General features: G+C 44.1%; 1 protein-coding gene across 21 annotated transcripts in view; it reads right to left on the bottom strand.

Moving 5' to 3' along the window:
• Nucleotides 1-4394: 4394 nt before the first annotated feature.
• Nucleotides 4395-13465, bottom strand: part of MBNL1 (muscleblind like splicing regulator 1) — a 111700-nt gene continuing 102629 nt past the window's right edge. For 19 of the 21 annotated variants that reach the window (XM_064457827.1, XM_064457813.1, XM_064457807.1 and 16 more), the window contains 3 exons: nucleotides 12893-12987; nucleotides 9440-9514; nucleotides 4395-7811 (listed from right to left, as the gene is read on the bottom strand). In XM_064457827.1, coding sequence (XP_064313897.1) covers nucleotides 9458-9514; nucleotides 12893-12987 — 152 coding nt within the window. In that variant the 3' untranslated portion in view covers nucleotides 4395-7811; nucleotides 9440-9457. The remainder of the gene's footprint in view (nucleotides 7812-9439; nucleotides 9515-12892; nucleotides 12988-13465) is intronic. The other 2 variants (XM_064457818.1, XM_064457820.1) reach the window with 1 other exon arrangement.

The following is a 13465-nucleotide window of genomic DNA, read 5'->3' as shown; positions in this document are numbered from 1 at the left end:
AGTAAAGGCGTTATTTCACCACCAGATCAGTTTTGCTGCAGGACACATGGTATGGTCGTGACAGCCCCATGGGAAGCGGTAACCGGCCCGCAGCGCATGCTGCAGCGGAAGCGCAGAAGGCCAGAGATGCCGAGCACGCAGCAAACAGAAAGGACAAAGCACAGGTGGGTGGTTGCCCATCACCTCCTGCCCAGGTTCACGGCGCTGCCAGAGCTCAGGCCTATTTCCACCCAAGCTGCTGCCTGTGATGGGCTTGTGGACCAGGTCACCCCCTGGCTGGGTCCCCCCTCAGCCAAATGCCCTAGAGAAATCTCTGGAATCATCCAAACAAGGTGCTTGGCCCCAGCTCCTGCCCACCACGGGTGATGGTGCTGCACAGGGGGGACAGTGTGGGTGCTGCTACACTGTCTGGTGCTCGGGGTGACTTTCTGTGTGCTGATGGCAAGCTGTGGTTCCTGACCCGCAGCAAGTGAGCTATCAGCAGGACACAGAAGTCTGTTTTTAGCCTTACCAAGACAAGCAGCTCAGATGAGACTTGCCCACTCAGCAGAGGTCAGCTTGTTGCCGCAGGAGTTTCCCCCGTGACACTGCACCCTACTAATGCCAACAATATGATAAACAGTTCATTTTGTATAAAGTGTGGCTTAGGGCTTCAAAAAACCAGCTGTACTTGAGAGGAAGGTAGAAAGCAGCAACTTCCACTGCTGACCTTTTCCCGGACCAGAGGTATGCATTTAGGAGAGAAAAGAGATGTGGGTAGAAAAGGCAATTAGCAGCACTGCTTTACAGAAAGGTTTGTTTTGTTTTTCTTAAACAGTGTTTTGCAATACTCCTGCAGAGTGCCCTGCCAGGAGGCAGCCACAGCCATGCCAGCCCAGCTGCAAAGCTGCTCCTGGGGCGGTGAGCCCGGCCCTATGCAGCGTGCTGCGCTCCCCGCAGGGAGTATAGCCCCAAACACCGTGTGCTCTGTATACAGCCAGGGCTGGATAACCAGCACATCAAGGCAAGAATGGCCTGGGATTAATAACAGCATGGAAGGTAGAGCAGAGAAAAACCAGCTCCCTTAAAACTGTATGTTTTCTGTGGTGCAGATGCTGCTTTCCAGCGTGAGCATCCCACCTCTTTCCTGGCCAAGACCATCCGGGCATCTCACCAGCACCCCACGGCTTGGGTGCTCAGCCCTGCAGTTTCGTTCCTGTTCCCCCAGCCTGGAGGACAGGGTGTGCTCGCTCTCCTGAGCGCTCAGATACATCCCCCATCCTCGGGAAGTGCCACAAGTGCCTCCCACCACTGCAGTACCTTGTAGCTGAGGGCACGTGAAAATGGTCAAAGCAGTTTTGCTCTCTCCACCCCCAAAGCCAGGGGCCCGCACTATGCCAATGGCACCCCCATCCCACCTCTCGCAGGATGCCTGCCACGGAGGGACCCTGCTCCCATCACCCCAAAGGGGACTGAACATGCAGTGCTGTGCCACATGCTGTTTGCTCTCAGAAGAGCACAACTTGTCTTTTCCCATCCCATAACTGCCACACTTCTTTTGCTGTTATTTAATGGAATGTTTCCCTGTTAGTGCCAGGTAATTGCCAATATATGCGCAACAAGCTTGCTAAATTCTTGTGATGGGTAAAAGACTCCAAAGTGGCTATTTTTAGGTAAGGAGAATGCGTATGTGATGGACGCTGACGGCTGTATTGCTGGCACGCTCCATGAAAAACATTGCACGGACTTCTTACCTGCTCTCAGTTTGTTCCTTGAGTCTATATAAACAAGAGAGACTTTTCCACCCCCCGCCAGCCCCGGGGGCTGCAGGCAGTGGGCACCCAGCGCAGGGCACACCCCGCTGCAAACGCTGCGGTGCTCAGGTCTCCTCCGGCACACGGCACGGCTCCTTCACCAGATGGAGCTTTTGCAGAAGCACCACAAAGCACCATCAGGTACCGTTACTCTCATCAGCTACCGTTGCTCTCATCAGCCATCCCACCCCCCTGGGGCTTCCCCGCACCACCAGCCGGCAACATGCAGTGAGAAATACCAGTCAAAGCAGCTGCACGTGAGCTGCTTTGGGGCATTTCAGCTGTGCCTTTCCGACACCCGACAGCTCCTCACAGCAGTAAGCTGGAAAGCATTTTGAGGGGGGTGCACTCATGCCGCAGCATCAAGGGCCCGTTACCACCCTGCACTTTCATCATTCAGAGCCACGACAGAGGCATAAACCCAAGGGGAATCTCACAGCACTGCAGCCCCACCACTGTTCTGCACCTTTAGCCAGAAACCAGGTGAGTTGGGCTGAACCTTGGCCAGGCTGACCTGGCAGGGAAACCTCAGCCAGTGCTGTGCAAGCACCAGGGCAAGGTCTCCCTCAGTGCTGGCATCTTCCTGACGCTGCAGGCGAGCTGTCTCCTGGAGGATCTCCCCCCAGGGACCCCAAGCCATGCCCACCCCAGCCACCAGCTCCTACCTACACAACCAGAAGCCTCCAGCTCCCTCCCTGCTGCCTCCAGCCCTTTACCACCAGCTGGTCCTGATCATGCCCACCCTCACCCATCCCCCGGGGCCACTCAGCAACAACACAGGCACCTGTGCAGTTCTCCAAACCTGCTTTCCCAGCGGCTCGGGGGCTGCAGGAGCCGATGCCGTGATGGGTCACTGCACCCCATGGCACAGCGCGGTGGCACGGTGGGGGTGCAGGCTGGCCGTGTCGCTCTCCCTGGCCCCACGCCTCGCTGACATGTCCGTGGGCACTGCCGGAGGGCAGAGCCATGCCGGACCAGCACCCCTCCCAGCGCCAAGGCGGTGCTGGCAGCCAGCATGAGGCACTGAGGCATCACATGATACTACTGCCAGGACCACAGAAAGTGGTGTGATCAGCTGTTTGGGCAGGAAATAGGCTTTTTTTTTTTAATTACAACTAACATGTGGATGCAAAAAGACCCTCAGAATTATTGTTTCCTTCTTCCTGATGCCATTCCCTGTTCTCATCACAAATCACGCAAAGGCAATTAAAACTCCTTTTCAGGTTTCTGCTCCTCCTTCCCCAAAGGCCGAGAATCCTTTCCTCGTTTCAGAAAGCACCTCAGCTGCAGACATACATGGATCCCTTTGAACAAAATTCTTTTATTTGGTTTTAACAACTGTTAAGAGTTATTACTGCTCCTGCCGTTGTTACCATCCCAGCCCCAGCTGGCGAGGTGCCACGGCCGCGGGCTTCCTGGGCCGCAGGCAGCAAGCGCCGCTTTGGCAGGAGCTCCTTCTCGTGGCTTTCCTCAGCATCTGAGTGGTTTTATGTTCTCAGCTCTCCAGCAAGAGCCCCGCTGCGGGCAGAGCTGCTGCTCGGTACCTGCTTACCAGCGGCTGCGGCCTGAGCCCCTCCAGCACCGCCCGGGTGCGACGGGACAGACCCGACCGGCTGCGGCGGAGGGTCCTGCGTGACACCGACGTCCCGCGGGGCTGGCGACCCAGGGGCAGTGCCGCCGAGCAGCCTCCTGCCTGAATTCAATAGTGGGTGTGCTAACCGATAGCAGCTGTCGGAGCTGTCTGATTAACCACGGGAACCCCTGTGGCCGCTTTCACTGGACAGAGAGAAAATAAATTCATGTTATTTTTGCTAATTTAGAACATTCGTGCCGCTTGACACATTATTTTTTAGCTCGGTGGCTAAATGTAACGATAAATTAAAATGCTGGTGCCGTCGCAAGTATCGATGCAAACGCAGTGCAAATGCGCTGGGTGTTCAGCCCATGGGACTGAGGCGTCCCGATGTGCTGAGCTGAGAAACGAAGTCAATAAAACCGGCCTCTGAAATGTGAGCTCCTCCGTGAGGTCCCTCAGGCTGCACCACCGAACACCCGAGACACCCGAAATCCTTGTGGAAAACAAGTGTTCTGATGTGTTTCCAAATTAAGCCTGTGATTTTTTGGTCAGTAATTTTGATTATCAGAGTGGTTTGTGCGAGACTAATCAAGCAGCAGCGACACGTGGAAATGGGGCTCCCTCTAACGTCAGGCGCCGCCTCGCTGCACCCCCATTTGCCGCTGTGGGCACTAAAACCGGGGGCGGGCAGATGTTGAGGGTCCCCTTCTTTTACCTGCATCTTGGAAGTACTGCCACAAGAGGGTAATAACAGCTCGGTCTGGATCTATGGTATCCTTCATATTTGTCCTCTGGATTTAACAATAATATCACGTATACTTACAATTCTTAATATATATCCTGTATATTTAATGTACTATGCACGGGTGAAGAGAAAACCCCAATAGCAGCATATAGGCTTTTTCCCCCCAAATAAATTATAACTCTTCAGCCAAACAAACATGCAGGTAAAATGAAAAAATGTGTACACAAGGAAGCGGTGTGATTTTCAAGCTGATATAGAAAAACATAATTAAGAAAGAGAGTTTTTATTAGGGCAATTTCACTTTATTTTTTCCATACAGCAAGGTCAACTATAGCAGTAATAATAAAATAAGCATAAAAACAAATTGCAGCCCAGGACAGAGTACATAATTTGGAGCAACTACAAGCAAAAAGTAAGTCTGTGATTACATAATAGTAAAACCAAGCACATCTGTCCTTTCAGCAGATGAAAGTTGCGGGGTTGCAAATAAGTGCAACTTCATTAATTATTCAGTGTGAGTACTGGAGAGATCAGATAAAAGTAAAGGCCTAATCACGTCTTCTTTCCAGCTTTGGCATATACAATGACAAGGTTTCTTGAACGCTTTCCATTAAAATGGTAAAATTTCCCAGGGTTTTTTTTCACCTGCTAAAAGAACAGGACCACTACAGCAATTAAAAATAATCACATAACAACTACAGCTACGGTGTGCTGTTTGGTTTGCCTGTTCATGATTTAACTCTTTTGTGAAAGTCAGTATTTGTTTTGAAGAATCTTTTTTTGTGAACAATAAACCACTGAAATTGTCAGAAACTGGTTTGAATAGCATATATCTTTAATATATTTTTTGATACTTTAAACATGCAGTAGTTTTTGAATAATGTACGGAATATTTGATCCATGATTTCACCTTGATGGTCTGAAGTACCTGCTTTTTTTCTTTTTTTTTTTTTCTTTTTTTTTTTTTCTGTATTAATGATTTTCAGGCAGATTTGAACCAGTGGAGCTTTTGTCAGTCATGAGATCTTGGAAGGATGGCATATCTTTCCAGCTGAAAAAATCCTGGCAAACTACAAGCTGTCCACGTAAAGCAAAGCAACTTTTTTGAAGGGGTATGGAGTGCTAACTCTGTGCCACTTTTGCAAGCAATTTTGTTCAGCCTGTCATTTTATTAGCCTTAACAAAACTCCTTGTAATTATAGACATTTTTATTCAAAATAAGATCTTACTATTATACAGGTTTCTCTCTTTTTTGACTATATACAGAAGTGCAAAAAGTCAACCTTCTCTCTATACGTTCCCACATGCTAAACTGCAGCATAATCAACCCTCAAGAGTTTGCACACACACGCTATAATTCTTGTTACGTAAACTTTGAGTATTTGGATTATCAACAAAAAGTCCCTTGATCTATTGATTATGCAGCTTATTTATAACAAGGCCTGATATTCAGGGATTTCAAAAAATATTTAAACAATATTTTAACATTTGAAATGGATACAGTAGAAAATAAATTTTATTCTAATATCTAGGAACTAGATTTTCTCATAACAACTAATTACAAACAAAATAAATCATCAAAATATTACTCAATTGTCTGCCAGGATTGTTGCGATAGCAACAACTTAACCTCTTACTTAGCAATGATTATATAATTATAAGATATCCATATAAAAGATCTTTGTTCTTTTAATGAAAAAACTAGACAAGAACTAACAATGACTGACATTCTTACATTGTAATATTAAATCAGTAAAATATAAATCATTTAGTTAACAATACGAATACTCATATGACACTACATGTAAATTCAAAACTGAGTATGTTATGAAGAATACTACTTTTTTCTGAAGAAAACTACTTTTTTTGTATTTTGAAAAAGTCATCAGTAAACTCTAATAAAACAAAATTCTATAAACTGAAATGGTATTCAACTGGTAATAGAAAATGAAAACAATCTAATAAACGTAAGAAATAAAAACTACACTTTTAACAAGAAAAAAAGTAATATTCTATAATGTTAAGTAACTACAATAACATGTGAAGTCACCTATACTTTCTTAACACGATTGAAATTACATTGGTATGGGTTTTAACCCGTAATGTAATAATCTAAGGCTTTAATAGATGTACAGTACAATCAGTAAATTCAACACATCATTCTTATACTATAAAGCATCTCTCTCAAGCATAAAAACTCGCAGTAAACTTGGAAGTATGGAGAGTTCTACAACCGAACTCGCGCTTCTTCCACTCCACGCTACGCTACCAGTGACCTGGCCCCCACTTCAGCACTTTGCTGAACAGAGCAAAAATATCCTTTACTAGCTGCAACATCCAAACCACAAAAAGGAATTCCTTTGGATGAATCCATTCTTAAAACTTGAATGCACATCTATTTTTTTGTGTTTTTTTTTTTTTTATTTTATTTTATTTTGTAAAGGCTTTCTAAGGCTATAAGCAGTTAATCTGAACAAAAAAAATCACATATAAAACTCACCCAAGTATTTAACCCACCCAATTTCTACGCTAATTAACATCTCCATTTTTTCATATTTTGGTTTGTCATGCATCTGATGTCAGTGCTTCTTTCGTCTTTGTTTAGAGTCACCATGTAAAGCGTGACTTTGATGAAGTAAAAGTGAAACCCATTCTCTGCAAAACATTTATAGTCCTTTTGACTTTCGACAGAGGCTATAAATAGAAGCAAAAGAAGTTCCTCAAACATTTGTTACTGTGTCTCAGAAATGGCTTTTCCCTTTCGTTTATCATGTTATACATTAAAATATGCATAAATATTACACTACAATGCCTTAAAATATTCTATATATATGTCCAGTATGGGTTAATTTGTACGGCTAGAGTATCTTTCTTGTGCTGTCTATTGTTACTGTAAGGAATAGTTGGCCATTTCTGAGACAGCTTTGGTTTGAAACAGAACGGTGCCCTTTGACTGATTAGTACTAATAAAGTAAGCGAAAATGTGGTTCTGAAAATAACACTGCAGAAATAATACTCTAATCGGATGTACAGTCTATGGCACTTCATGAGAATCCTTAACAACATGGTATTTAAAGCCATTGATGTGCTTTAAAATATACACAGTTGTGGTTTTGCTTGGCACATTCATCTCTGTCAGATACCTCTCTTACCACTTCTTACAATCTAATCTTACATTAAAAATATTACTCTTAAACAAAAATTACTGTGCATGCACGCTCTCATCTATAATGGCAATTTTAAATACAAGGTGCACCTTTGTTATTTGTAAACCTTGAAAGAAATAAACTTACTTTAAAAAATTATATCTTGGTCTACAGACGTACCAATACATAATAGATTTATGGTTACACCATCGTCTGTCTTTTCAAGGTGACGTACATGATTATGCAAGAAATAGACTATGTATGCATACTCAAAGCCATATGCATACCGCTGTGCTAGAAAAGATAGACAATGTTGTAGTTTTTAGACAATAAGATCACCTCAGCACAAATATCAATTAAATGTACAAAGTATATAGGCAACAGTGTGCAGTGGATTTCCAAGTTCTTGTTTCATCTTGTTAACATGCAATGTGTGGATGTCTTACTGCTGAGGGCGTTTCCGAGTGTTGCTTGACGGTATATACATTATGGCTAATGAACTTGTCCTCTTCTCAACCCAAACACACTGTCCTTTTCTCTTTAGTTATGATCTAGAAAGGAAAAAAGATAAAGCACTTTCAAAACAATCACAACTTCTTGCTGGTACCACATCAGCCCGAACTTTGCATTTGCAACAGGGAAATCTGCCACTGAGCACTGGGGAAGCTTGCACCCAAACCCCTGCGGGATTTCCCTTCAGTCACGTTCTTGCAGCAGGACGTTCAGTTTACAAATGAATTCTGCAGCCATAAAAGCGCACAGTACACTGGCCTCCCACTGTTCCTGAGCCCTCAGGCGTGAGATCAGAACCTGGGGGACGGTTTCCAGACCCCAGAGCGCAGACCCTGGGAGGCGGCTCCTCACAAAGTGCTGTGTCAGCACTGCCCAGCAGCCCTGGGCTCCTCTCTCTTCCCAGGCCCAGCTGCCGCTGCCCTGTAAAACCCAGGAGCCCAAGCAGTATCTGACCGGCACCTAAACATCCCTAGAAATCTGGGCCTTATGTTCCCCAGGTAATTTTTCTTACTCAACGGCCCATCTAGTGTAGCTATTTCTCTGGTCTCTATTGCCTATCACATCTCTAGAGAGTGATTCCTCCTCCACCTCCGGACGGTCTCTAAAATGGGGACACCCCGGTCCCAGCTGACTGCGGAGGCAAGCCTGGTAGCAAGCTTCGGCTGCAGACAAGAGGCATCCCCCCTGAGGCACTTAAGCACTGTAAAGATGTTTATACTAAGTTGAAAGGAATAACTATTATTATAAACCCACTGTGACAAATCAGTTAATCCTCACCCTAAGTAATAATTCCATTACGGCCGAGGCATTCAATAAAAAACACAGCAGAAATGGAGTGCAAGGGAGAGGAAGGCAATACAAATGACAAGCTATCCTAGGGGAGGTGATGTGCTGCGGGTGGTCTTAATGACAACAGGCAATTTAGTGACAGACTGGAAACTACAGTTTACTCACAGGAAGATACAGGGGAAAAGCTTTCAGGCTTAGGCACGCAACCTAGATTTCAAACTCCGTGGGATGAAAGGTTACAGTACGAAAAGCTGACCTGCACTGTCTGCAGTTGCCGTTCACACCAACGCAATGCAGGTATGAACTGCGCCTGCACCGTGGGACCTCTCCTTGCCATATCACCCATGTCAGGAAAAATACTGTACATAATGCATCGTAATCTGACAACCTGCGCTCAAGAGACATCAGGCTTCACCTAGGCAGATGACTAAACCTGTATTTTCAGAGATGCTGGCTTTCTGAATCTGAAGATTTAAAATCACTTCTTTATCTAAAGACAGCTTAATGTAACCACCTCCCACCAAGACCTGGCTGACATCAGTGCCAGAGCCATCATACTTTATAAAGAAAATGTAAAATTCTAATTTTAGACTCTCTGATTTTGCTATTCAGAAGTTTATGCATACGTATAATAAGTTCCTTCAACATACACAAACTAAAACCGACATCTGGTCCAACCCACTAGCTAACGTGGACACTGCTAACTACAGGATCTCCACTCAGAGACGAACGGCACGGCAGTGGAGTTCTGAGCCTTTTCCCCCGTACTTTTTAGGTTTTCTTAGAAAGAAAACAAACCCATTCAGTCCCTGAAAAAGACAAATTATGCACACATATAGGTAAGAAAACTGCAAGCAACAACACATTGGGAACTTACTGTTTGATGACAAAATGTCTACATCTGTGTAACATACTTGTGGCTAGTCAGATGTTCGGCAGATATTATGGGTATCTATAGGTAAAAAATGTAAACAATGAATAACATGTGCAATGAGCCGACCCAGAGACACAGCATTTTGCTCTAGAACATAAGTTTGGAAAATTGAGGATCAGCTGTGAGTTGGTGGATTTTATATTGTAACTATAAGTTAAAGTCAACTGAAGTGCTACAATAGCAACTTAAAACTGGAAAACATTGTGTTAAGTACTATTTGACAAATATAAATATTATTGGTTGTTTAGGAAATAAGAGAAGTTAAAATCTATAAGTCATGCAGTGCAGTAATTGAAAATAGCCCTTTTTGTTGGCCTACACAAAATTCTGTGCTTTCAGTGTATCATTTAAAATGATAAATTCTACAGTGGCCTTGTTTCAGTCTGATTTTGTGAAGTGTTCACTGCTTTCATTGTCTTGGTTTCCGAATGCCAAACCTAAGAAGCCCCAAGACTGATTTTCACGGCTGGTGAAAACCAACTGTTGAGAAGAGCTGCCTGCTCTTCCCACGGCCGCTGCGGGCATCATGGTGGATCAGCTGAGAAGCTAAGACTCCCCAGAGCAGTGAAACAGTTCTCAAAATGTTCGTCTGTGTAAACGGAATTCACTACGGGGCTCTCTTGAAGTGCCACATCAACTCAGCTTTCCCATTTAAACAAAAAGTTAAAATCAGAGTAGATTACCAGCAGCACAAACAACAAATCCATTTTCTACATCCCCATCCTTGGGTCCCAGCCGTGCAGCGCTCTATGTGCAGTGCACAGGCTGAACGGGAGCGAGCCCAAACAGACCTCGCAGGCCCTTGAGGAGGGACAGCACTAAAACATGCAGGTGTTGGAGGAACCGTGAGCAACCTTGCATCATAGACAGGACCAGAAATCTGGCTAGAGGGAGCAAATAGATGCGTCCACGTACAGGGAAACATGCTGGGGTACATGACACAAAATTGATTTGTAGCATCACATATGGCCGTTGCACTTGAAAAGACCCTTTTTCCTAGTGGATACTAAGGCTGACCTGTTAATCCACACAAGAAAGGGAACGAGGAGGTTTCCTCTTAACTAAGTTGTTTACAGGTCTTGGCGTCATTTTTTTCACCCCTTGAGCCCTCTCCTCCCCTAGCAACTCCACACAACTCTACAACATTGCCAACTTGTACAGAAATGTGCTTCAAGCATAATGAAGCTTCTCATACCATTTTTTTCTACTGCTGCAGGACAGGCTGTTGCACCCAACTGTGTAGAAGCATCAGGGATAGTGCTGTCGGAACATACCAAGGACCTTCAACACCAGTCAATGAAGATGAAGGGCCAGATCTTAAGACTTCTGACATGCATGCACATTGCATTGTGTGGCATTAAATAATTTCAGCATTGCTCACATAGTATATACATATATTCCTTATATATGTATATATTGAGGTTTGGCTGCAGTACTTTACTAAGTGTGTTATGAGGCTCCAGGAAGGATATGCATGAAATGATCAGATTCTACAACAGAAAGTTTCCCTGTAATCTGTTTGGGAAGTGCATGGTTATTTAGACAGAGATGATTTTTTAAAATAATGATGTTTTTCTGTGGCTTGGCTTGTTCTCACAACTCTGGACTTACAGAGGATATAGAGACATTTAAGTTAATTGTATGGTGCAATAAATTACAATTAAGAAACTGTGGGCATACAGGTGGTTGCTTGCTTACGTGACTTGTATGCAGAGGCAGTCATACCTATAAACTAGCTTTTCGAAATACAAAGTAATTCTTATGCTGGCTTAAATCTGCCAGTGACATGGTCACTCAGCAAATACTTCTCAAGAGCAGGAAGTGCTACTTGCCAAGCAGACTAACCTGAGTATTTTTTGGATTGTAAAATATCCAGGTCCCTTTTGAGACTCGGGATGTGCACACCTGCATATCACTGCAAGAGTGTAATTTTTAGAATAATATTTTTGCGCGATCAGTAAGCAGACAGGTTAACGAAGAACGTACAGCTGGGCGTAGTACAAAATGGTAGTGCTCAACAGGCAGAGGTGGGAAGGCTCAAAACCAGAGGCTCTGGACTTAATCCTGTGAGAGCCTGCCACACTTGGTACCCTCAGTAGCAGCACAGCACCCGGCGCACTGCAGCGAGGGCAGGGGCTCCTGGGTCCGCAGCAGCTGGCGCCATCCACCCCAAGCACGGAGGTGCAGGTACAGCAGGTCACGGGCACGGGTGTTGCTGCTTAACGTCCAACTGCTGCTGCAAACCTGACAACTTTATGATGGGATTTTGAAATTTTTTAAGGACTTAGCTCTAATGACTTAGGGGGCTGAATATGTCAGGTAAGCCTGCCCTTAAAACTGACGTTTATCCTCAGAATTAATTTCACATAGAGAACCACACCTGCAAAATGCTCAAGAGTATGTTTAGTTCCCTTTTCTAAAAGACACATGTGTGATTCCCACTGGGTCAAGAGTAATACCTGCATACTAGACCAGAACTGACGGTTTCATGACAGAAGGCAACTCTAACTTTCCAGTAAATCTCAAAAAATAATTTTTTTTAATAAGAAGAGGGTCTTTTAAAAGTTTTTACTGTTGCGCCTTCAGCCAGACGCACAACAGAAATCTACAGGTTTGACAACCCAGCTAGATAAAAACAACAGGCCACGTTCTGTTCTCAGGTGCAGCTCCTCTGGCCCCTGGTACTCATCTTTGGAGCACAGTTTCTGGCTTTTTGGGGAGGACTTTGAATCACTTATTTAGTACAGCATTATTCTTTTATTCCTGAAATACATCCAAACATGGCAACAATCGGGGTAGCTATTTAGAAATAAAACCAGACTCTAATGGACATTTTCTTAACTGATGTCTGTCTACTGCAACAAGTAATGGGCCCTTTCCTAGCAGAATCAATCACAAGCTGAAACAAAGGTTTAAAAGAAGTTTCTGTGTGGCCCATGCTCAAATGTTTTTGTTTTGCTCTTGGAAGAGGAGAGTCAGAACATGTTCAGACTGCTCAATTCAGACTGTTAGAATTCTCATCCTGCAACCCCTCTGCACAAAGGTTTTACTGGCTTTCAGTGGAGTTCTGCACTAAAAGGAACTGTCGGCTTCACAGAAATAGAAATAAATAATGGGTTCCGTGTATTATCCCTTTCTCTTTACATCTCTGAGAGCAGAAATAAGCAGCATGGCCCATAAATGTTAAGACTGAGTCAGAAACTCTATTATCAATTATTTTTAGCATCAGAAATGGAACTGCAGCACCTTTTGAGCATGGATAAAGGTTTATTAAGCTGTGCTGCAGGTCTTAGAGAGAATGTGTAGGCCAACAAGAGGTAAAATCAAAACCCCCATGCTCATTAAAAGCACCAATTTCAAGTTGTCTGTAAGGAACAAAGCTGTAAATTAGCAAACCTGGTTGGCTGTGGCTGTTGCAGCGAAGGGAACACTTGTGGCAGATGTTGTTGCTGCAGACACAGTGGCTGGCGTAGCACCGTGCACCATGGGAACTTTCGGAAGGAAAATCATATAAGCAAACATACAGAAGAGTGTAGCAGTATGGGAACCAGAGCGACATGTGGTAGGATAATTGAGCATGGTATTTATCACAGCAAAAAGCCCGAGACATCATTGCCAGCGCGTGACATGCAACCACAGTGCAAAGCAGGACAACATTCCAGGGAGAAAGAGGGGAGGGAAATAAAAGAGAAAAAAAGGGGAAAATGCTTGTTACCATCAAATCAAGAAAATCGACACAAACAAGCTTAACCATTTCAATACAAAAATCAACAGAAGAATTTTTAAATGCCCTTATATTTACAAATTTTTGTCTTTTAAGAATTCAACCCAAATATTTACTGCAAACAGAAATTAATCTTGTTGAAGGACAATATACGTCTATGTGGCTATAGTAAGATACAGTCTTTATTTAACATAAGATAGTTTCTGAACACTGGAACTCATAGTCCAATCAAAATCCACCAAGGA

Source organism: Phalacrocorax carbo, chromosome 7, assembly GCF_963921805.1.
Source record: "Phalacrocorax carbo chromosome 7, bPhaCar2.1, whole genome shotgun sequence".
In the NCBI taxonomy this organism is placed as follows: domain Eukaryota; kingdom Metazoa; phylum Chordata; class Aves; order Suliformes; family Phalacrocoracidae; genus Phalacrocorax; species Phalacrocorax carbo.
Note: the sequence above shows the minus strand (reverse complement) of the source record. Positions and strands in the feature narration are given on the sequence as shown.